The sequence below is a fragment of the Barbus barbus genome, assembly GCF_936440315.1.
Source record: "Barbus barbus genome assembly, chromosome: 15".
NCBI classification, from domain to species: Eukaryota; Metazoa; Chordata; class Actinopteri; order Cypriniformes; family Cyprinidae; genus Barbus; species Barbus barbus.
The window spans coordinates 5,459,524-5,485,176 of NC_136743.1; the positions used below are offsets into that span (position 1 = coordinate 5,459,524).

General features: G+C 35.9%; 1 protein-coding gene across 42 annotated transcripts in view; it reads right to left on the reverse strand.

Annotated features, from left to right (window-relative positions):
* Positions 1–25,653, reverse strand: part of LOC306881030 (muscleblind-like protein 1) — a 68,749-nt gene that overhangs the window by 35,960 nt on the left and 7,136 nt on the right. For 8 of the 42 annotated variants that reach the window (XM_079434906.1, XM_079434886.1, XM_079434900.1 and 5 more), the window contains exons 2-3: positions 20,205–20,349; positions 64–665 (exon numbers count right to left, since the gene is read on the reverse strand). In XM_079434906.1, the coding sequence (XP_079291032.1) occupies positions 64–237 (174 nt within the window). In that variant the 5' untranslated portion in view covers positions 238–665; positions 20,205–20,349. Of the gene's footprint in view, positions 1–63; positions 666–2,209; positions 2,369–6,789; positions 7,039–7,479; positions 7,762–16,641; positions 16,815–20,204; positions 20,350–25,653 lie in introns of those variants that run through there. The other 34 variants (XM_079434884.1, XM_079434899.1, XM_079434891.1 and 31 more) reach the window with 16 other exon arrangements.

Sequence of the window (25,653 nt, forward strand, 5' to 3'; positions counted from 1 at the left end):
AAAAATAAAATAAAAAACTAACATTAAATAAAAAGTAATGTTTGAGTCTGAGGTGTTTCTTACCTTCAGTGAGTCAAAGCACGCGATGACTCTCCCGTTCTCCACCTGACAGCTCTTGGCAGGATGCGCAAACTTGCACTCAGCATCGGAGCGAGAGCACGTTCCCCGCTGAAACTCCCGACACACCTCCAGCGTCAGCCATTTCGTGTCCCGCATGTGAGCCATATTCATCGCCATCTCAACACACTTTAGCGGCAAGCAAACTTCAATTCTTTAATATCCCAAAAGCTTTGGGTGTGCTTGTGTTTGTCCTTTTAAGAATGTTCCTCTCCTTAGATCATTAAGCTCCTCTTTCCTTGTGGATGCACACCAGGCCAAAGCAAAAAGGACAAAAAAAAAAAAAAAAAAAGTTGCTACTAGGAAAAAGAAAACTGCAGTAATGGATCCCAAAGCAAAAAATCCTTGAATCTGATTGGCTGATTCAATAGTGCCCACTTCAGCTCTGTGTTTGTTTAGGGGTCGTTCGGGGTCACAGGGATTGTGGGGTTATGCGGGCAGTCCTTTCACTGATGTGGGCAGCAAGCAGGCAGGAAAGCTGAGGCTGGTACTATAAGCAGGTCCAAGCAGCGGCAGACGCAAGAGAGAGCACGATACTCAGTACCCACCTGCAACACACAAAACCACAGAACAGCTTTGAAAGACCTTCCTACAGGACTCTTCAGCAAACATCATCAAGTGAGTCTGAGATTAGATCCTTTTAATGCAAAGGAAGTTTTGCACCTTTAACTCTTCACAAAAACTGAACCGAACTGAGTAAGAGATGCTTTTGACTACCTGAAATCTTGAGAGAGAAAAAAAAAAAAAATTTTGGACAAGAGTTGGACTTGCAAACACAACAATTTACCTTGCATCCAGTTTGTATAGTGTGTGTGTGTGTGTGTGTGTGTGTGTGTGTGTGTGTATGTATGTATGTATACGCTAGTCAACATCTGAACATTGGATCAAAGTTGTCCTAAAACCAAAATGTGTAAAGCAACTTTGATGAACTTTTTTGATCCACTTCAAATGTTGACTACTGTATGCATGCACACATATATATATATATATATATATATATATATATATATATATATATATATATATATATATATATATATATATATAAAATTTAAAAAAAAAAAATATTTTAATTAAACTAATTGATTGACTCAAGTTTATATTACTCTCTCTAAAAATTATAAAATAATCCACCTAATTAAAGTTACACATTAAACATAAAAACAAATTTAGGAAAAGGTGCAAAGAAGAATTTTCCTGGTTTTAAATCTTTTATAAATTTAAGGTTAAAAAGTCTGGGTAATGAAATTATGGCAAATCAAATTTAAAACTATGAAAAAAAAAAAAAAAAAAAGTTAACACTAAAAAGCAAATAAAGATAAAAAACCCCCCAAAACAAATAAAGCTAATATAATGTATTCTTTAAATGTATCCTTTAAAACTAGAAAGATAAAAAATAATCAGGGGAACAGAAAAGTTTCCCTAAATATATTGAATAATTCTTAATATTTCTTTTAAAATAGCATGTGAAGGGCAATGCATTCTGCAACAAGAAGCAGCTCAAACTATATCATGCCACATTATCAGTACATGAACTCTTCATCGTGAGGCTATCACATGACATCTGTTTACTTCAGCTAGCATTGTCCAATTATCATCTCAGAAATAAACATATTTTGCATCAAGTTGGGTGCATCGCAATGAGACTCAATATTATACTTCATACTTTGGCAGATGAAGAAGATGTATACCATGCATACAGCAAAAATGCGCAGTTCACTGGAATTGTACTAATCTTGCATACTATTTAGGCCAGACAACATGAGTAAAATTGGAACGCAGCCCGCCCATCCTCACTTTATCACACTATCTCTCTCCGTCACTCGCCCGCGCTCTGTTTCTCACTCATTCTCTATTAGACTCTCACCAGCTGCATAAATCCTTCACACTCCTAAAAATGCCAGAAATGCACTGAAGTCTGCAGAATACTGTCAGTCCAAGCAAATAAAGCATTGTCACACACACATTCCTGTCCTAACACACACCTCACTGACACACACACACACACACTGGGCTCTTTCTTACACAAACAAACACGCACAAAGCAGCCCTTCACAATCTGAAGTTTCAGTCCAGGTTGAGGAAAACCGACCCAAATAGCACATCAGAGCTGAGACTGAGAAGGTGGAAAGTTGAACGGCGAGGTAATTTCCTGTTTCTCTGAAGTATTGTGTGACTCGTGGTGAGCTAATCATAGGAAGAGATGTAGCAATGTTCTCGGCCACATGCCAGTTAAGAGCAGCAGGCCAGTCTGAGAGAGGGCGAGAGAAAACACCTTTACAAAAAAAAACAAAACAAAAAAAACTTATATGACATAGTTAGGCCGTGTTCACACTTGGCGTCTTTTTTGACTAGAAAAAGTTGACAAGAGCATTTTTTTTATGAAAAACAAAGCTGGCAGCGTCTGTTACAAATAGCAGCCGAGAGCGTCTTTTGTTGCCATAGCAACAGCTGCAACAGTAGCCTAGCGCTGTGTACTGCAGAAATGTCAAGAAAGAGTAAAAAGTTGGCTCTTGCGTTGGCTTTTGAAGTTAACGGGAAAGAAAATGTCGATTCACAACGACGTTTGTGGGTGCACGACATTATACAGGGAAGGAACCAATATGGTGCTTACAACAATTTAGTCCAGGAGCTCCGGTTGGATGATGCACGGTTTGCGGCACCTTCTCCATTTTTCTTCTTGTTGTTATGGAAACGACAGATCTCACTACTCGCTTGTCATTGGTCAGCTGTCAAAAAGGCGCTTGACGTAGGGCGTTTTTTTCAGAAAAGTTGAACTTTTTTCAACTCGAAAAAACGCTCTGAGCTGCAGAAAAAGACGCCGGCGGTGGCGTTTTAAAAAGCGCTCAGGACTTTTTTGAAAACACGGTTTACTCCATAGGATTATAATGTAAAACAGACGCCGGCAGCTTCGAAAAAGACGCCAAGTGTGAACACGGCCTAACTCCAGTTAGTGTTATTAAAACTGTACTAGCTTGGTATTAGCTACCTATTACATTTAAAAAAAAAAAGAAATGGACAGAAAACTTCTTTCAATTGACAACTGTCAATGAGTCATAGAGACCAGAATATCACTGAGACTTGAAAGTGGCCTCTTTTGAATAAGATACCACCATGAAAAGTAACCAAAATACCCTAGTATCCATCCACAACAAGCTGCTAAAAACCAGTCTGAAATTCTTTGCAACAGGGTCTGTATGGGCGAGCAACACTAACCATATACAATGGAATTAGTATTTTTCAGCATAAAAAATTAATTCAAATTCATAATTATATAATATAAATACATGCTAAAACCAATAATAAAATAGAATTATATTTATATTTATTGTATAATTTTTTTATTTAGAATATATAACAATTACATTATATATATATATATATATATATATATGTTTTTTTTTTTTTTTTTTTAACAAATACAATTAAATTTAATAATTTATTCTAATAATTTAAATAGTTTATAATAAATAAATCAATAGTTTACAATAAATGTTAAAAACAAAAACTTGGTTCTTAAGCAGAAATATGGTTATCGTGGAAGTACACTATACACACACACACACACACACACACACAAAACAAAACACAACCCTGTTTATGGAATGACATATTTTAATCCGATAAGACTGGATTCCTGGGAACGCTGAATACTCCAAACAGGCTAAATGATTTTGTGAAATGAAAAGAAAGTGATCGCTCTGGATAATGTGAATCCATGAGCCTTGCAGTGTGATTCTGATCTTGCATTAAACAGGCTCATGCCTGCGTTATCTGTGTTTACTGAGCAGAGGAATAATCACCGTGACAATTAAAGGAAATTCATGCTCAGACATGGATTCTACTTTAAGATCCTCATCTTTACTTGAACATAACGATGCTGTTTCTTGTTCCCTTTTTTTTGGTTAAATGATTTGGTTATTATGTCACGGTATCTCCCACAATCCTTTGCAGTGGAATAACAATTCTCAGAAGTTGCTGCAAGGTCAAACAAGGAGAGAAAATAAGACCGATAGCAAGGGAGAGAGAGAATGATCTGGAAGTGTGCCAATCAAAGCCCATTAAAGAGTCAAACCTTTTTGCCACTGGGAGGGGAACTGGATGTTATGTTCTCTTTTCAGAAATGGAAACTATTTCAATGATTCACATGAATGAGATATTAAGAGTTTCATTCTTTTTGCCCATTGGCTTATGGCTTTATTTACGTCTGTACACACACTGATCTCTAATACGCTCCTGCCAGTGAGAAATGCTTGATTGAACATTTGATTTCCTGTGGCTCTGTTTGCAATTCGACAGCCGTGCAATATTAAAGACCAGCTATTTAAATGAAGGAATTATAATGAAAGGTTAAAATCAGTCTGAGTTTAGTCTGTGTCTAGGAAACAGAAAACAAACTCTCCCTGCATAGAGCTTTGACACTTCAAATATGCAGAGTATTAATATTAAAAAAGCAGTGTTTAATGGAGATTTTAAATCACATCTGTAAACAAACAAGCTACATCCTAAGCATATAGGAAACTGTTACCATTTAAGGCTTTAAAAGTGTGTCATTAATGAGCTGCACCAACACTTTTATAAATAGAAGGATACAGAAGTGCAAAATTAACCAAGAAGGATTTTTACAGTATGATGTCATAGAACTTTTATAAGTTCCAAAAATCCCATTTCGCTGATTTTGACCTTTTTCGAATCTCCAAAGAACCAATAGCAACCCAAGAACCTTATAAGTACTGCTGTCAAATGATTAATCGCATCCAAAATAAAAGTTTTTGTTTACATATATATATATATATATATATATATATATATATATATACATATATATATATATATATATATATATATATATGCACATACAGTATATATTTAGAAATTATGTACATTTACATGTATATATTTATATTCATTTAATTTATTTTATATATAAATACATTTAATATATAACATTTTTCTGAAATATATACATGCATGTGTGTGTGTGTGTGTGTGTATTTATATATACATAATAAATATACACAGTAAACACACACATATATTATGTAAACAAAAACTTTTAAAAATTAATGTGATTAATTGCGATTAATCGTTTAATCAGTACTTTTAAGCCAACCTTGTAAGAACTCAAAAATGAAGGTTATATGACGCACCATTATCACCATTATTTTTATGATCAAACCTCAGCACTAAACCTTCATAAACAAATCTGTCAGTTTATTTCAGAAAAATCCTCAAAACCATAACCTTACAAGTACAGTTTGAAGAATGTGGGTAACCAACGGTAACAATTGACTTCCATATATTTTTTTTCCATACTATGGAAGTCAATGGCTACCGTCTGTCTGGTTACCCACATTCTACAAAATATCTTTTTTTGTGCTCAACAGAAAAAAGAAATGAGAGTAAATGATAACAGGATTATTATTTTTGGGTGAACTATCCCTTAGGAATACCTTGAGAATTTAATTTATCAGACAGTCGGAGGCAAAGAATGGATTTTATGATGTCAATATGCATTTCAAAATGCTTCTTGGAATCAGGCACCATGTGGATGCTCTAAAATGCTGATTATTTCAATTTCTCCAAGTTCAGCTGAACCCAAATCAGCGTTTTTTTTTCTGCCATTAATGCATGAAGGAACTGGCCTGAATCTGGGTGGAGTGTTTGATCAGAAAGGTGTGCGGGCAGCGGAGATGGTTATCTAAACCACAGCCTTCCATCGTTTGACTCAGATGTGTGTAGGTGATGATTGCCATGTTGGAAAGGGTTGAAAATAGTATCATCACCATGGTTACACAGCACAAAGCTTCAAGCAAAAGCCCTTTTACCCAGTAACTCAGAAACACGCACAGCTCTAAACGCCCTACAAAGCTGCGTGAATCGGAGAGGTCAAAGGTTAATGATTTTTCACATTATTACCTATTCAAATGATAATAGTTACCAATGCAGTAATTCAGTTTGATAAGAGTTAGGAATTTATCAAAACAATAAGTCATTTTTTTCAACGACACCTTCTAGATGGCCGCCATCAGACATATTTTTATTAGCGGCATTAAAGACAACAGGCATTGTTTGCATGCAAAAACACCCCAAATAAAATGCAAGAATGCTACTGAGACAAAAAGCAAGAAAAATCGAGGATAAGACGTGTTCGCGAGGAGATGAACAACCAGATGTGCTATTACGATATCTAACGCAGGTGCAACACATTTATCATCTCAACAGTTGTTTAACAGCTAGCATAAGGGATTAAACCAACAATTCATTTAAAAGAATCTTTTTGCATCAACTTTACAATCCACGGTAATTCACCGTTTACATCACTAATGTAAAATTCAGCGATTCAGAACTAGTCTAAACAGAATATGATGCAAACTAGAGTGAAGTGTGCTGGCATGTGCTTACTTTCCCCAACACTTTCACTTTCTCAACTACAGCACGCCGTCGACAAAACCCAAAGACTTGGCCCCAGACCACCCTAACAGATCATTTGTTTATTTTTCTCCCACCCTCACCCCAACAAAAAAATGGTATCTTCAAACAAACCGAAACAATTGCTTTAATCATACGCCACCAATCACCATTGACTTCTCAGCATTGACATTTGTTTCTAAACACTCTGCAGCACGGTGAAACAATAACCCGTGTAAGTGCACTAAAAGTGTGCATAACCTGTTATTAGGCAATCCTTCCTTGCATGTTTCCATTTCAGTGCAGCTGCCGAGCAGACCTGCAAAGGCTCGAATCCATATGTTTCTCTCTGCAGTGAGAGCGTGTTGAGCGTTTACTTACATGACTGCACTCAGACAGAAGTGAAAACCTGCGTCAACATCTCTCTCCCCTCTCTTTTCCCTCTCGCACACACGCCCCTGTGCAGTCCCAGGGTGCCTGGCTGGGTCCTACCGCTCTGAAATCTAGCACGAGCCATATTAGGAATCAGCAGTTAAACATGTCACACGTAATTTACATGCAGGGGGAGTGGAGAGCGCGGCTCTGTCGTAAGAGGAAGAAAAACCCTGCACACGCTGGTACGCGCATAAAACAAACATAAGGGAAGTGAGATCCGTGTCTAAACAAGTAGCCGGTCGCGCGGGGTGGGGGAGTTTCCTGTCAAACGCAGCCGCGCAACTTTTTCGAACGCAGCTGAGATTCCCCCAGATTTCTGTGCTGTTTGTGATCGCCTAGACATAACAAACGGCAGTTCACCACAAAGGCACCCTATAAAGTCAAAAACACCCCACACACACTGAACAACCCCCAATCCCACACACACGAAGCATGTAAAAGTGGTGCATTGCTGTTAGAACGGCAAAAGACAGACAGACAGGAGAGCGAGTAACGTTACAGAAAAGCAGTTCTTACCTCTCACATCATGATTAGTATTGAGCGCGTGTGTGTGTGAGAGATCAGACCCGGGTGGCAGGCCGCGACAGCAGAGCCTCAGGCACCGGGTGGACCATACTCAGAGAGGAGGAGACAGATAGAGAGAGACAGAGCGCTTAGGCTGCGCGTGTGGCTGCTGGTTGCGCCACTGTGTGTGTGAGCTGAGAGCCTGCGAGAAACAGCAGCACTGCGCAGAGCGCCGGACTCCAGCTGGAACCGCCCACCCACACAACCAGGAAGTGCTGCTGCCGCCACTGCTCTGTGAGTTCCTCAGCGAAGAGAGAAGAAAATGAGAAGGGGAGGGGATGAAAGGAAGGAAAGGGAGGTAAAGAAAACGAGTGTGCTTGTGAGATTACATCGTGCTTTCCCAGGAGTCTGTCTGCGATGGGCACCAGACTGCAGTGGGACACGCGCGCGCTCACACACCTGCACACCTGGTGCATTGTGCGGCAACCTTATCTGCTGCTGGGAAAGGCAGGATTTGGGCTTAATTCGACTTTGAATCATCACTATCTGAATTACGGCCATTCCGAAACGGAAATATATCATCGCATTAAGCATTTTTCTAATAATCTGCTTTGAAAAGTGTGATATATTTACACCATGAGCTATTTATTAAATGACGAAGTAGAACTGGTTTGTGTTCATTTAACTCACCGATGTTAATATTAACAAACTCCCACATGGCCAATAATTTAGAGTCACTTTAAACTACACAATACTTTCCAGGATGGCAATAAACCTTTGAAACGGCGACATTAATTCATTATCTTCTAAAAAAATGCGTTATTGCATTATTTGCATACTTGAGCCTCACCCAGCAATGACTCTATCCGACTGCTGGAAAAATGACACGCAACTCAGGATGGAATAATCATAATAATAAAAGACATTTAGAGCTTTTTCTGCTAAAGTCAATAGAAAAAGGAAATCATAACTCTGCTGTTGTTCACACGTCCTTCGACACAAGGAATTTTGTTTTGGAGAGAATTGTTTCGAGATTCAGGGAAGTGTGAAAAGCTCAAGTGTGTGTGGGGTCAGGAGAGCTGTGTATTGATGGGCTCTTTTAAGTCTACAGCTTGAGGGCCTAAAATAGCATGCATGTGCATAAGAGGAAACTGCTAATAAGAGCTACACACCAGCGTTATTTTAGCATTATTTATATAGTATTTATTAATATTTTCAATAAGCTTTTGTTTTTATATTTTGTTTTAATTTTAGTCATTTTATGTGCTTTGGTGATTTCTGTTTTTTTTTCCCATTTAGATTTAAGTCAGTAATTAATTAATTTATTATTTTTTCAGTTTTAGTCATTTTAGTACTTTAACCTAAACTTATTTCACTTAGTGGCCATTACATCATGTTAATTTGAAGTTTTTCTAATATTTTTCTAATGCGCAGTCTATTTTATTTCAGCTTTATTTCTGGCTAAAACCCATCCATTTAAAAAGGAAGACATTAGGAATTACCAACCACAAATCAAATTAAAAAAAAAAAAATTAAGCATATTAATGCCAAAATGCATACATAAGGGTCAATTTATATATAAAAAGGGTTGATAATAGTTTATCTGTAATAGCTGATATATTGGTATGGCGAAAAGCAGCAAAAAAAAAAAAAAAAACCGTGCAGAGAAACACAATACAACCAAAACTTTAGACAAAAACATATACACTTTTTTTGTAGAGGTCAATTAAATGCATGTCAATGCAAATTATATAATTTGAGTAATTAAAACAGAATATACCAACTAAAAACATCTGTTATGCACATTTATGCCATAAATAATAACACCCATTATAAACTATGCCTTTTAGTATATTTGTATCAGCTTTGCGCTGACATCTTATGGGTACATAATAAAACATAACCTTAGTTGAATATAAAATGAATTCTTGTTAAAAGTACAACTGTAAAGTTGATTTCCCCGTGTCTAGACATCAGGGTGGTTCATGTGGCCATTTAATCACCTAATAAACACAATTTTAGTCATACACACTAGTGTACAACTTTCCTTTTAATTTAAAACATTCATGTGAACTACAGTCGGCCTGATATCAAAATGTTTAGCCTGATACTCTTTGGCTGGGATCAGTGATACATTTATGATAATTTATGCAGTTGACACCAAGACCAAGGCTACAGTCTAACTCTGGTTTATATTAACAACCACACAAACACACACATTTCACTCTGACTACCTCTTTCCCCATTACCTTCAACTGACCGATTCATTCAGATATTACACATAAGGGAAAATATGTCTTATCCAATAATTCCTGTCTTTTTCCTTTCCGCTCATACTTTTGTGTCCTCATACTTCTAGAAGGTTGTTCTGGTATTAAGAGTGATGAAAGTGGCAGAAATAGTCACCCGAGAAGAGAAGACGGTCATACTTTCCACTGAAACGGCTCTCGCTCACTCTCTAGTTAAATGGAAATCTATTAGCAGACTGCTAAAACGGCCAAACACTCAAGTTTTGCATCCCTATAATTTTACATGTGCATCTCTCTAAATGACTGGGACAAAACTAGCTAAAATGTTAAAACTTAACTTTTTTTTTTTTTTTTTTTTTTTAGTAACATTGTTCAGCCGGTTTCAAAACAGTCTAGCATTGAATTCTGTATAGCTGGGAAGTCGGATTCATTTCAGTGAATTAGTCTGTTCAAGTAAATAATGATTCAGTGACCAAGTAATTAATACGCTGATTCATTTTAACCTCTGAATATTTTTATTTGAAACAAAATTTTTAGCCGAACGCTCCTTTTCATCATTATGCTTTTCAACTTTGGTTATTTAAATGAGTGGATTTTCTAATTCTACCAGTTGCATTTATTGTATTATAATAGAGTTAGGTTATATAATTAAGTTCAATTCCTGTCGCCAAAAGTTATGTGTTTTGTGACGAGTAAATGCTGTAATTGCACAGTTAATCTGATAGAACTGTGTAATATATATTTTTTTTAATGTTTGACAAATTTCTTATGTTCCCGAGGCTGCATTTATTCTTTGATAATGGATTCTTTGATGAATGGAAAGTTCAAAAGAACAACATTTATATAAAATCTTTTGTAACATTATAAATGTCTTTAATGATCAATTTATTGCACCCTTGCTGAATACAAATTAATGCTGTCAAACGATTAATTGCATCCAAAATAAAAGTTTTTATTTACATAATATATGTGTGTACTGTGTATATTTATTATGTAAATACACACACAAGCAGTGTATATTTTTAAAATATTTACATATTTACATGTACAGGTTATATATTCATATAATTTATATTATATATAAATATATTTAATATATATTACAAGCATAACATATTTTTCTGAAATATATACATGCATGTTTGTGTATTTATGTATAAATAATAACACATATTATGAAAACAAAAAAGTTTATTTTGGATGCAATTAATCATGATTAATCGTTTGACAGCACAAATAAAAATATTAATTTCTTTAAAAATAATAATTAAAAAAATCTTGTGATCTGTAGTATAAAATATAGTTTTTATAGCTAGCTGCTTTTGAAAAGGGCAGCTTGACTTAACTAAGATATATTATAATTAGCTTGTAGTTTTGACAGTTTGGAAGTACGTTCCCCAGCGCTGGTGCATGCCTGCACAACAAATGTATATTCATGTGGACTGTTTTTGTATTCTATCAATGCATTATAGTGGATAGAGAAGGGAGTTAAAGCACAAGCTGACTGGGGTGACTTGATTCATGTCGGTCTGGCTTCATGACATCAGAACTCTTCCGAGTTTTCTTGACCTCTCTGCGCCAAATTCCCTGACTCACCAAACAGAAATCTAGACGCAGACATGATCGTCAAACACACACATTTAGATCAAATTTTATTACTACAACCACGACGTGCCTCTCTTTCTCAAACCCTCATACCATCTCTCACAGGTCTCTCTTTAATCCTTCACCATTTACAGCTTAAACGTGTCTGAATGGACAAGTTGAAAAGAAAGGAGTGAAAGTGATTGGGTGTGGCTGTTTACACAGTTAGTCAAAGACACTGGGCTCGGCCATTTATAGTTTACAGAGAGAGAGGCTGGGAATGCTGGTGTAAAGCAGTCTTACCTAGGCAAATGTTTAACTAACAGCATAAAGTCTGGTCCTCAATGCCAAATTTAGACAAGAAGAGATTGTCAAACCAACACCAGCATTCAAATTTGGGGTCGGTAATATTTGTAATGTTTTTGAAAGAAGTCCCTTATGCTCCTCACCAAGGCTGCATTTATTTGATTAAAAACCCAGTAATAGTGTGAAATATTATTATAATCTTTTTTATTTGAATAGATTTGAAAATAGAAGTGATACAAAACTCAACTTTAAGCATCTCCGGTCTTCAGTGTCACATGATCCCTCAGAAGTCATTCTAATATGATGATTTTCTGCTCAAAAAACTGTTTTTATTAATAATAATGTTGAAAACATTTGTGCTGGTAATATTTTAATGATGGTAGTGTGTGCCCACAGTTTGATTTGTTTTTACATGTCGCAAATTAATGGTGGTATAATAAATCATACCACAATATGGAAAAAAAAAAATTCTAATAAAAGTTTTACAAAATAATCTCTGTGAATACTGATGAAATAGGAAAAACAACAGAATTTCTGCCTGTCAAAAAGTTTCAGGTTCCTGTCTCCAAATTAAGAACATGATCATCGATATTTTTAGGATCCAGATATTTTGGTCAGTCATGTTCATAGTTTGGTGACAGGATCCTGACAAAAAATACTGACCATTTTACAGAACCTCAAAACTCAGACAAACCAGAAATTAGAGTTCTAACTAGTTTAAGTGACCTAAATAAAATTCTATGTATCTAAGCATCTATCTACCAAAAATTTGTTGCTGCCAGCCTGGCAAACTTTGCCAAATCTAGTGATTAGCTCTACGACTGCATCAACAATTTACCTCGATTTCCAAATGGATTGATCTATATTTCCAACAGACACAAAATATTTTATGTTTATTTCAGTTAAACCAATGCCTAAAACCACATCCACTGGGTCTGGCTTCGCTCACCTCATCACACTGTGTGGAGAAAAAGTCCCTGCTGATGTTAAAACCCATTTGGAGATCACATAGTTACTCGTGCGGCTTATGCGAAAACGGGGCCATTTTGAATCATGCAAAATATGAAAGTCACACCTGAACATGGAGCAGAGACAGGAAGTTCGCCTTCAGAACAGGAAATAAAAACCATAAGGTGGAAAAGACAACTGTCAGCACCATGTTTATCAAAGATGCCTTCGTTTTGAGCTCCTAAATCTGTGCCAGATATACAAACTGAACGAGGCAGAAATGTTCAGTGCACAAAAAAACCTCAGTCTTAGTCTCAGTCATAGCAATGCCCATTTCCCTCTCTCTCTCGCTTTCTCTCGTCTCAGCACTGGTATGTGTCAGGATGCTGTAAATTGTGCATGGCTGGTGGATGTGAACTCTTGCTGGGTTAGAGAATATTCTCGTTACTCAGTAAGTATGGACACCTCTCGCCTCTCCAGCTCATCTCACCATCCAATAACCTCATTTAAACCCTGCAAACCTCACCCTTTTCTCTTGCACGGTCCCACATATCTTTTATATTTTATTACATTATCTGAGCAGAGCTACTCGAAGCTAAATTATCTATTAAATTATTCAGTAAAATCCCTGCTTTTTGGAATATTACACCATCTCTCTCAGCACAGTTTGCTAAGACGATGCTTTCAGACAACAGCTATCATCTGAATAGTGTAAATGTGACTCAGGGGTTCAGTGCTAGGCATCGGCGTCTGGCTGCATTGCTGAAAGTCACCGGCGATGCCCTTGATAAAAGCAGCATTGTGCTGGCCTACTTTACTGATTTATCGAAGGCATTCAGGCCTTGAGTTACTACAGCACCCAAACTAAATCACTGCCCTACATCACAACGCTACAACCACTTTTCTAGCAGAATTACCTTTGATGATGCAATAATCGGTTTGCAAACACTATTAAAGGATTTCTAAGCCACTCTTTAGTCTTTGTGGCATCGAGTCATTATTTAGCTCGAAATAATCTAAAGCTGTAGCGAACTGAAATCCTAAAACAGCAAAACTCTCTGTGTTCGTCAGGTTTACTGACCTCTGGAGGCCTTCTCCTTATAGGTAACAACACGGATGCTCTTTTTAATGGCTGTCTGATTTACAGAAACATTCTGGGAAGACTATATTTACACATTTGCAGTGTCTTCATCACCCCGTGAATCGATCTCTTTTAGAGAAGTAATAGCAAAACTCTTCTCATAAAGCTAATTGTTTGTGTAGCAAAAACATAGTAAAAGTAAAGGTTTTCTTGTTAGTGCTGACTTATACAGTTATATTTCGACATATTCACATCACTAAATGCATATATAAAAAATAAAAAACACACAAATATCAAAATCATACTAATAAGAATTAGTTCTTTTAGTAGCCCAGTTGTTGTAGTTGCTACAAATACATATACATAAACTAAATATTTTTTTCATTAAATGTTATGCTTCCTTAAGTTATAACTATTCATTTATGAAATTTATCATTCTTTAAAGTTACATACATGTGTGTATACTGTATGTGTGTGTGTATATACACACACATATATATATACATATATATATATATATATATATATATATATATATATATATATATATATATATATATATATATACAGTGCCCTCCAAAAGTATTGGAACAGTAAAGACAAAATTGCTCTGTTGGCTGTGGAGTCAAGACATTTACAAATATGATTAAAAGATGAATATGAGATAAAACTACAGAATGTCACATTTTATTATTGGGTGATTCAACACATAGATGTTTACCAGCTAAGAAGTTCAGCACTTTTAGAGTTTCATCCCTCTATCTGATGTGAGCATAAGTATTGGAACAGTTGCCTCACAGGTCTTTATAAGTGATCAACTGTGTCCTGTTGCATTAATTCTTCAGATATTAAAAGCAGGGAATGTGTCGTATCAGTTATATCCATTACTTCTGCATTCTGAATCTTGCATTCGATGATGACACACACAAACCAGGATGAAGACGAGGGAGCAACAATTGGAATTGGCTGCATTAAAGGCTGGGAAAAGCATTTCAAAGGATGAGACCAAGAGTCTGGTGATGTCTATGGGTCACAGACTCACTACTGTGATTGTGCGCAAGGGATCTGCAACTAAATAATAGCTTTTAATTTTTTATATCTGCCTTATGTTCAACTGTCCCAATACTTATGCTCACATCAATGAGTGAGATGAACTCTAAAAGTGCTGTTCTTTTTATTTGGTAAAACATGTATGTGTTGAAACGGCTAATAATAAAATGTGACATTCTGTAGTTTTGTCTCATATTCATCTTTTAATCATATTTGCAAATGTCTTGACTCCACAGCCAACAGAGCAATTTGGTCTTTACTGTTCCAATACTTATGGAGGGCACTGTATATATATATATACACACATACATACATACATATACATATATATATATATATATATATATACACATACATACATGCATACATATACACACACACACATATACACACACACACACACATTAAATGTTAAGCTTCATTAAACGGTTCATTTATTAAATACATGATTTTCATTATTTGACATTAAAAGTTAATACAGAGCCTCTTTAATTATTCAAAAAAGGCCTATAAACTATTTATAATATTATAAATATAAATAATATTGTAAGAAATAATACTGAAAGAATATTGTAATGTAATGAAAGCACTTTTTTGTGTAAAATAATGTGTGATTCTTTAAACTCTTACAACAAACATTTAATGTTAAAAGTTAGTCCAAAGGCTCTGTACCCATTCAGAAAACTCAGCTGCTAAATTAGGAAACTAGTTTCACTTGTTGAAACAGTTAAAACAGTGAGAAAACAGGAAGTGTATGCGTAACTGAGTGAGAAGTTCTCAGTTTGCAAACGTCCTCTTTTGGAACAAGGTCTTACAAAACCTAACAAAGCCTAACACTGTTTGACCCAAAGCATGTTGAGAAAGCAGCATTTCAGTTCACTCTGCTAAGATAAACAGGAAAAAATTACAACAGCTCTGAATGACTAAACAGAACGGCTGTTTATCTCCTCCCGCCAAATATTACCACCAGCTACAGATGCAATAAACAAAAAGCACGTCACACCTTACATTAACACCTCCCAAGAGTGTCTTAGAGAGAGAGAAAAAAACAACAACTCAATAATAAATTGTCTTTTGAACATCTCATACATTCAGAAGCGATGTGGCCGGTGTGTTTGACACGGCCAATGGCGCTTGGCAGCAGATTTACATCACTGATTCTTCAAACTGACTTTGAATATAATCAAATAAGTTGTGAAGCAATGTCAGAGGAGAAAGAGCGCGATCGGTAGCTAGTATGACTCGTCAACAAAGTCCAACAACTTCATAAAGTGTAAATTTACAAAGTGATGCATACGTAAAAAGGCCATGTAAATGGCTTGCATACCAGAACTTGACGTTCACGAGACAAAGAGACACAAGAGGAAGTGGTCAAGCGTGTTAGAATACACACTGAAAAAATGTTGTAATGTAAATATGCATAAAGTGTACAGTAAGTAACCATATACAGTGAAATGTATTTAAATATATTAAGAATTACAGTAATTGCAATATATTGTAATATAATAACGAAATGTAAAGTATTGTACAAACTGCAAAATATAAAGTCACTAAAATGCCTTAAAAATCATTTTACGGTCAAGATCTTGCAATCAGAGCAACCTGTTTTCGATCTGTTTTAAAGATTATTTTACAGTGTACAGTATATACATTCTGAATACATATCAACAGACTGCTGAAACAAATTTTTGGGGATTTTCAAAATATTCATAATACAAAACTTTACGCATATAAAACAATGCAAAAAAGTGCAAATCAGCCATAAGCAAACAACTCAAAAGGTTAAAAATCTACATCACAGAGTGTAACTGTTAGCTTTTCTAAAGCAATATATAATACACATATAAATTCATTATGAAACGCACTTTTTTTCAGAAATTCCCTTTTATAAATAATTCCGGAGCTATAGATGCAAACATGTATATTTGAGGCCGTTTGTGCTAGTTTAGTTCTTACCCGTGTGTAGTGCAAAAGCTGTATCTCTAGTGAGAGTGAGACAGGAACTCACACACGGGTCACCAGCCACTGTGGCTCACCGCAATGCATTCTGGGACAGATACTAACGTATGCCCCGGTGTGTCACAGTGCACGACCAAGTATAGAGTAGCATGCATGCAAAACACTGCGTCAAGATCTTTAAATGTGTGCATGTGTTTACGGTTTCAATGTGTGATCACATGATAAAGCACAGACTGAAGCAACTGTGAGTGTGTGTTCAGCGATCATTCTTTCTATCACCATGGAAACCTGCTTTTATCTTATTTGCATCTGGGTGAACCAGCCGCAGAGAGAGCCATGTCATTTTCCCCTAGAAAACACCACTGCCCTCCTCAGAGACTCTGAGAAGTTTGCCACACTCGTTTCACACTCGTAAACACTTTCCCAGATCCTAAACGTAGAAAAAACACTGTGAATATCATACTAACATACACGCCCTAAATATCAAAGCTTCAAAAACAGGAAACAACTTTCATACACTGCTAAAGATAACACAGCACATCTTGCACAGGAAGAGGGTTGCAATTGCTTCATACAGAAGCCCCGAAAAACTATTTTATCAGGTGAGATAAAAAAAGTTATTAGCATGTGAGTCACACTTGAACATTTTTAAACCAAGTTGTTTCTGCAAACAAATATTGCAAAAACACTGAATGTATAGTTTTATGATCGGAAACTTACTGTACCAAACATCTCATTTCTTTAATGTGGGTCACTATGCATGTATGCGCGTGCATGTGTGCGTGTGCGTGTGTGTGTGTGTGTGTGTGCGAGGTTACTTGAGGTCTGCAGTCCACTCATGGCAGGTGTGTTATCTCAGACGGTCCACATGACTGAGTCGATGGTAGAGTTCCTCTTCTAAACTCACTCACCTGGTACAAAAACACTCACACATCTCACTACTGCAACCCCCTCGGTGTTCCTTACACTAATGTGAGAGAGAAACAGATTTAAGGCTAGTGTATTTGTGCAAATAAAGCCTCTGGTCAAATGCCAGTGGAGAACCGTTTTGAGCTCCTACAATGACAAAAATAAATGTTTCAGGTCAACATGAAACAGAATGTTTAACCTATTTTTCTTCCATTATCTAAAGAACATTCAATGTGGAAAAAAAAGACAGGATTTTATCCACGTAAAATTGATTAGATCACCAAAAGGGGGTGTTTCTAGTCAGAACGGAGCCAGATGTTAAGTGAAGTGACATACTGCCAAGTATGGTGACCCATACTCGGAATTCATGCTCTGCATTTAACCCATCCAACGTGCACACACACAGCAGTGAACACACACACCGTGAACACACACCCGGAGCAGTGGGCAGCCATTTATGCTGCGGCGCCCGGGGAGCAGTTGGGGGTTCGGTGCCTTGCTCAAGGGCACCTCAGTCGTGGTATCGAGGGTGGAGAGAGCGCTGGACATTCACTCCCCCCACCTACAATCCCTGCCGGCCCGAGACTCGAACCCACAACCTTTGGATTACAAGTCCGACTCTCTAACCATTAGGCCACGACTTCCCACTTAATGCCAGTTTGCTGTAGATTGTGGGGGGTTACTTCACTTCTTCACTTTGAGGAGTATTTTATCCTGGAACATGGAATTCCAATGGCAGTGCCAACGGTAATCAATGGTTTCTGTTATTGCCATGAACTTTAAAATACTTCTGTGGAGTTTTGTTATTGTTAAAGGAATAGTTCACCCAAAAATGAAAATTCTGTCATTATTTACTCACCCTCATGTCGTTCCAAACCTGTAAGACCTTCGTCTTCGGAACACAAATTAAGATATTTTTGATGAATTCTGAGAGCTCTGTGACCCTCCATAGATAATGTAATTACCACGCTCAAGGTCCAGAACGGATTAGGAGATTGGTAAAATAATCCATGTGACATCATAGGTTCAACTGTAATTTTACGAAGCTACGAGAATACTTTTTGTACATAAAGAAAACAGAAATAACGACTTTATTCAAGAATTCATCTCCTCCACGTCACCCTATAGTGCCATTTTGGAGAGTATCAACTGAACACAAACAGCGTATGCTGTTCTGTGTCAGCTGCACCACGCGGATAAGTTTTCGTTCAAATCAAAGCGTGACCTTGATCGTGGTAATTGCATTGCTGTCTATGGGAAGGTCAGAGAGCTCTCAGAATTCATCAAAAATATCTTAATTTGTGTTCCGAAGATGAACGGAGGTCTTACGGGTTTACAACGGCATGAGTGTGAGTAATTAATGACAGACTTTTCATTTTTTTGGATGAACTATTCCTTTAAAACATTTTTATTAGTTTGAATAAATATGAATATAAATATTAGATGAAAAACTAAACTAAAATTTTAAATACTGAAACAACTGAAATAAGATTACGTGGAAATACTAAAATTACTAAATTAAATCTATGGAAATATTTTTAAAAACAAAAATATAAAATGACAAATAAACATAAAATACAAAAAAATTAAAATATAAAAACAATTCCAAATATTAATATAAACTATAATAGTATATAATACTAAAATAATACTACAGTGTTATTGCATGTTAATGCATTGAAGAGATTCACCCAGTAATGAAAAACCTGTTATCACTTACTCATCCTCGTGTCATTCCAAACCTGTGATGTTCTTTCCTCTGCAAAACTCAAAGCTACTTTGGACTCCTTTCATTGTATGAACAAAACACTGAGACATACCTCACAATATCTTCATTTGTATTCCATGCACAAAAGGAAGAAGAAATGACAAGAGGTTAAGTAAATAATGACAGACTTTTTTGGGTGAACTATCCCTTTAAATGACTTTTTAATGAAGTAAAAAGGGTGTATTTGAATTTCATGTTGACCACATGTCCTTATGATGCCAAACACAAAATTTTTAAGCTTCAATTATGTTAAAGGAGAAACGTTCCCAAGTTCCAATTATGCTATGAGACGACCATTTAAAAGACTGCCATCATGCCACAGAAAAAGTTTTAATAAAAATAAGAGAAAACCAATGAAAATGAAGTTCCAATGATATCACAGAAAAACCTTCAAGTAGCTATAGTCCATTAAGGGAATCTTTGTAAATTCTTGTTAGGTAATAGAATAACTTTTTTTTAATCCTCCATAGATTCCAATGAATTTCCAAAGAGAAGCAATCTGTGGTTTTCTAAAGAACCATTCATATGTTGTTGAAACAGATGAATGGTACCTGGAACCAACACACCAATAACTTCCCATCAAAAACCTACCCTATAGCTGAACCGAAAAACCTTTAGAGTGATGCAGAGAAAGAGGAATGAAAAACGAGGGCACTTGAGGAAATGAACCACCGAGAAAAAGAAAGCGTGCTCAACATACAAAGTCTCATTTCAAACCTTTCCCAGCTCACTTCTTCTAACCTGGCACGTCGCTGAATATCAGGACGCCAAACATCCTTAGCTTGTGAAAAACCCATTCCAACAGCATTCCCAAGCCACCGGTGGACAGGAAGTCCTCGTCTAGACCTCTGAGTAATGGCACACAGACTGTCTGCGGTCCTACCTGACTCTGAGCCGCTCAGATCCAGTCCCGTATGTCCTCTCTGCTGTCTGCCGACAGGAAACACATTCAGTCCGTCCCTATTTACAGTCCCCTGGCACTGCAGTACGGCTCACAGCTGGTGCATTCCTGCTCCGCTCTGCCTCAGCTGATGGAGAGAAGAGAGGAGACAGGGAATGAGGGAAAGAAAACGCAGGGTAAGAACATACTGTACAAATCATCTACTGTGAATGTGAGGTCAGCAGATGCCGATCAGCCAATGAGTGTCTCGATCTGTAACAACATGAGGAAACTGCATAATGCACCTCAAGATTATTATTTCATCCATTTCCCAGCGATCCGCATGAACAGAAGCATTATGATTCAAAGCAGACACATCAGCAGTTATTGACGTCTCGCTGATGATACCTAGAGCGACGACTGTCGAGGAACAAGGCCATTTTCTTGTCCTCATGTCAGTTAGTCATCACTCAAATCCAATTAAAATGCAGTTAAAGACCAGATGACTTCATAATTGGAGTTTTATTGTCCATTTAGTCCATGTCTGTGAGCTCTGAGGTCATGGATGTCTAGTGTACTAGTACAAGTTGACAAAATACTCTACCATTGAAAAGTTTGGGGTCAGTAAGATTTTTTTTTTTTTAAGAAATTAATAAGTAAAGATTTATAATTTCTATTAATCAAAGAATGCTGAAAAAAAAAATGCATCACAGTTTCCAAAAAATTCTCATCATATTAGAATGATCATGACCAATAAAATGCTCTCTTGACTGAGAAACTTTACAAATTTGTTCACTTGCCCTTTAAATTTTACAGTCTAGTGATAATAAGTAGCAAATCAAGGTTGCCCGCACTGTGACATTATAATACATTTTAAATTATTATAATTACAAAATGTCAACTTCTATGAAGCATTCATGTCTGAACCAGAAATTATTACTTTCTATGGCAACGCCAAAATAGGTACCTATGTGCAAAGAAAATTATAGTCATTGAAGTGTAAGAACAATCATAAAGATTTGTAACTTGACTCGCATCATGTGAAGAGACGAGGATCTGCACTGACGGTCACAAAACTTGAGTGTAATGGAAAATGACTAATGAAAATTTAGCAAAAAACTTTTCAATTCAATGAAACAAAAAGTATAATGATTTATATAAATTATATATAATCCATGTTCAATATGTTACATAATAATATAATTACATAATAAAAATAAAAATATTATATTATCATGATATTGTGGTTATAAATAATTATATAATATTTTAAATATTATATATTTAAATTATTATTTAAAATATTATATATGTGACCCTGGACCACAAAACCAGTCTTAAGTCTCTGGGGGTATATTTTGTAGCAATAGCCAAAAATACATTGTGTGAGTCAAAATTATAGATTTTTATTTTATGCCAAAAATCATTAGGATATTAACTAAAGATCATGTTCCATGAAGAGAGTTTGTAAATTTCCTACTGTAAATATATCAAAACTTCATTTTTGTTTAGTAACATGCATTGCTAAGAACTTCCTTTGGACGACTTTAAAGGCAATTTTCTCAATATTTAGAATTTTTTGCACCCTCAAATTCCAGATTTTCAAATAGTTGTATCTCGGTCAAATATTGTCCTATCATAACAAACCATACATCAATGGAAAGCTTATTTATTCAGCTTTCAGAGGATATATATACATCTGTTTAATTGAAAAATTGACACTTATGACTCGTTTTGTGGTCCAGGGTCACATATTATAATTATATTATTATAATATATAATATTTTAAATAATAATTAAAATAATAAAAATATATTTAATTAAAAATTCTTATGGTTTTCCGGGAAACCCTCAATGTCAAATGCCCCCCAGAGCTTCTAATTTCAATATACCATAACACATATATATAAAATATAACCATAACAATACCATGGGTCTTTAATGAACATTTTGATACTGAATGCATAAAATCCTACCGGTGGCAATAAATAAAACACAACTACGTAAAAAGAATGTTTCTGTCCAAATAGTTTCGAGAAATGCTCTAATTATCATAGCACACAAAACCTTCAAAGCTCCAGATGGCTGACTCATCTCAGCTGTTAGCATGCGTTTGATTATGAATTTAATTCTGTGTAAATAGAAAAAAGGATTAGACTCTGAGGGAGAAACAGAGAATGAGAGGAAGATACCAGACAAGACTAAGCTGTCTTGAGGATGCACATTTTTTCATTCTGACATAATCGTATTGTTCATGCTCGCTTGCTTCCAGACGATCACTCCTAGCAAGTTAATGCTAGGAGGTACATTCACATGTGGCGCACGTCTGTTAATGCCCAGCTCTCCTCATTCTTAAAATCATGATGCTCTCAGCTCATGATGTCATTTGGGCTCAGCCAATAAGACGAAAGGCAGACGCACTGAATGATAGATACACTAATGGACTCCTGTGACTGGTCAGATCAACATGGTGACATGTTCGCAGGTGCTGGTATTTCTGTTCTTCAGAGGCCTTCAAACACCATCAATATACTTTTAACAGAGACATTTGATTTTAGATTTTACAATTAAAAAAAATGCATAAAAAATACATGGCTGATTTACACATCAGTCAGGCAATCCACAAATTTGTGCAAAATTCAGAACTGAAAAAATGAGTGTGAATTTGATTCAAATTGGACACACCCCATAGGAAGTTAAATTGGAATGACAGGAAGAGGAATTTACTGTAATGGAATTCAATGACATTCATTACAGGTGAGGCATTCTGGGAAATTAAGCATTAATCCACCCTGAACCAAAAGATTTTACAAAAAAAATGGATGGATAGAATGATAGAACGATAGACAGAACAGTAGAACGATAGACATAACGATAGAAATATGGATGGATGGACAGACGGACGGACGGACGGACGGACGGACGGACGGACGGAACGACGGATAGATAGATAGACAGACGAACAGATAGATAGATAGATAGATAGACAGACGGACAGATAGATAGATAGATAGATAGATAGACAGATAGACAGACAGACAGACAGACAGACAGACAGACAGACAGATAGATAGACAGATAGAACAGTATAACGATAGATAGAACAACAGAACAATAGACATAACGATAGAAATGTAGAACGATGGATAGAACGATAGAAGGATGGATGGATGGATGGATGGATGGATGGATGGATGGGTAGAAAAAAGGAAAATGTCTCTTAAGATCTCACATACAGACAGAGTTCTGGAAGAAAACACTGTCTGTCTGAATTTTATAGCAAACCTTTCCTTCTTTTCCGTTTTTCCCCAAATGCTATTGGTACAAGGCTACCATCCGCTTCCAAAAAAGTGCCAAATGCTTCCACACACGCAGCCATGCCGTGTGTTTACAGAAGAGTATAGCTTTGCTTACAACAGTCAGCCAGCATGAAGAACGGTCTGCCTGTACGTGTTTAGATTTTCACTCGTGTGTTGTGAACTGCAGATCACCTTTTTCAATTAAAGGAAATAAACAAGGTCATTATATTATTCATTATATACCAAGGCAGTTGCCATTTGTAGCCTAACAACCACAAGATACAACATCACCCCACTAAAAACAAGAGCGGGAGAGAGCGAGAGGCAGAAAGTGAATTCTCTCATGCACTGGACATAATTATACACTCATTGAGCCAATCACATGACAGCGCCTGAAAATAGCAGAGGGCCACGCCCAGACCGAGCAACAGACGCCTTCTATTGGGATGTCATTATCTGCTTATAGGATTCACGTGCTAAAGGACGAGAGAGGGAGAGAAAAGGGGAAAACAAACTCCAGAGACCTGAGTCATTGCCACTGAAGGAAGGAGGGGAGTAGTTGAAGGAAGGAAGGAGGGATGGAGAGACCAAAAGAGAGACGGAGAGAAAAAAAAAAAACTTGTAGTCTCGTTTAATGTTTATTTTAGTTTTATTGTAAGATTTAAAAATTAAATACCATACACAAATATACAGTACATTATACATATATTAGTGCGGTCAAAAGATTAATCGCGATTAATCGCATCCAAAATAAAAGTTTTTGTTTACGTAATATATGTGCGTGTACTGTGTATACACACACAGCATATATTTGCATGTGTACATGTAGATATTTATAATCATATAAATTATATCATATATAAATATTTAATATATACATATATTCTTAAATATATACATGCATGTGTGTGTATTTATATATACATAATAAATATACACAGTACACACACATATATTATGTAAACAAAAACTTTTATTTTGGATGCAATTAATCACGATTAATCTTTTGACAGCACAAATATATATATATGATTTACCATATAAAATAATGGTTTATTAAATTTTGAATGATCATATTATAAATAGTAATGGAAGGATGAAGAACCCAAATAAGAGAGCTAAATGTTTGTTTTTATTTGATCATAAAAATATAATTAATTATATAATATATATTAATCTTGTCTTCATAATTTATATTTATTAAATTTTTAAAATATTTATAATATAATATTTGACTTGATTTTAATTATTTTATTCTATTTCTACGGTTTTATTTTATATGAGGTTTGCATTTTTTTGCAACCCTGTTACCAACCCTGTTTGGGGCTCTGATTACTGATTATAACCTTAATTTGTTTAATAACATTTTCTAGCAATAAAGAATAAATAAATTCTACTATTTGTTTATATATAATTTTCAGAACTATAAAATAATAGGTAACAGGGTTGTAAATGTAGCTAAATTAAACTTGACCAGTAAGTAGTTTAGGACCAAATGTTGGTTTATAGTTATTGATCAATTTACATTTTCCATCAATTAAAGAAAAACATTTGTTTGATTAACTTTTCTCACAATAGCTTAGGTAACAGGGTTGAATAGCTGATCTTGAGTGCAAATAGAATGAGGTCATTTGCTTTTCTTTGCAAAATGCGCCAAAAACGGTATTGCTTATCAGATGCCAAAAATGGTAAACTCCTTTCTGCTGATTATGGTGGAAGTGATCTAGTTCATCGCATCGCTCGCTCTCTGTGCAGAGGGGGTAAGAGACGGAGAGAAGTGAAAACAATAGGAAAACAACAGCCCACAAAATAGCTGAGCTAAAGACAGTCATTTGCGCAACCCACACGCTGAGACACCCAGGCCTTCATCACACTGTGTCCAAATACGCTGTGGGTTTAATAATGCACTGACATCACCTGTGTGAGCAGATGATGCAATGTGTGAAATTTCTCCTGTTATCATTCACGCCCGAGGGCAATGAGGTCTGCGCACATTTACAAAAGTCCAGTGTAAGGTAACGTCTAGATTTAACACTTCAATCCAACATAAAAGATCTCAGGACAAAAGGTCTGACAATCTGATGTCATAGTAGAAACTGATAAAGTTCCACTAAGAAATTATTCTCTGAAAAATATCTAAATATACTTTAAAA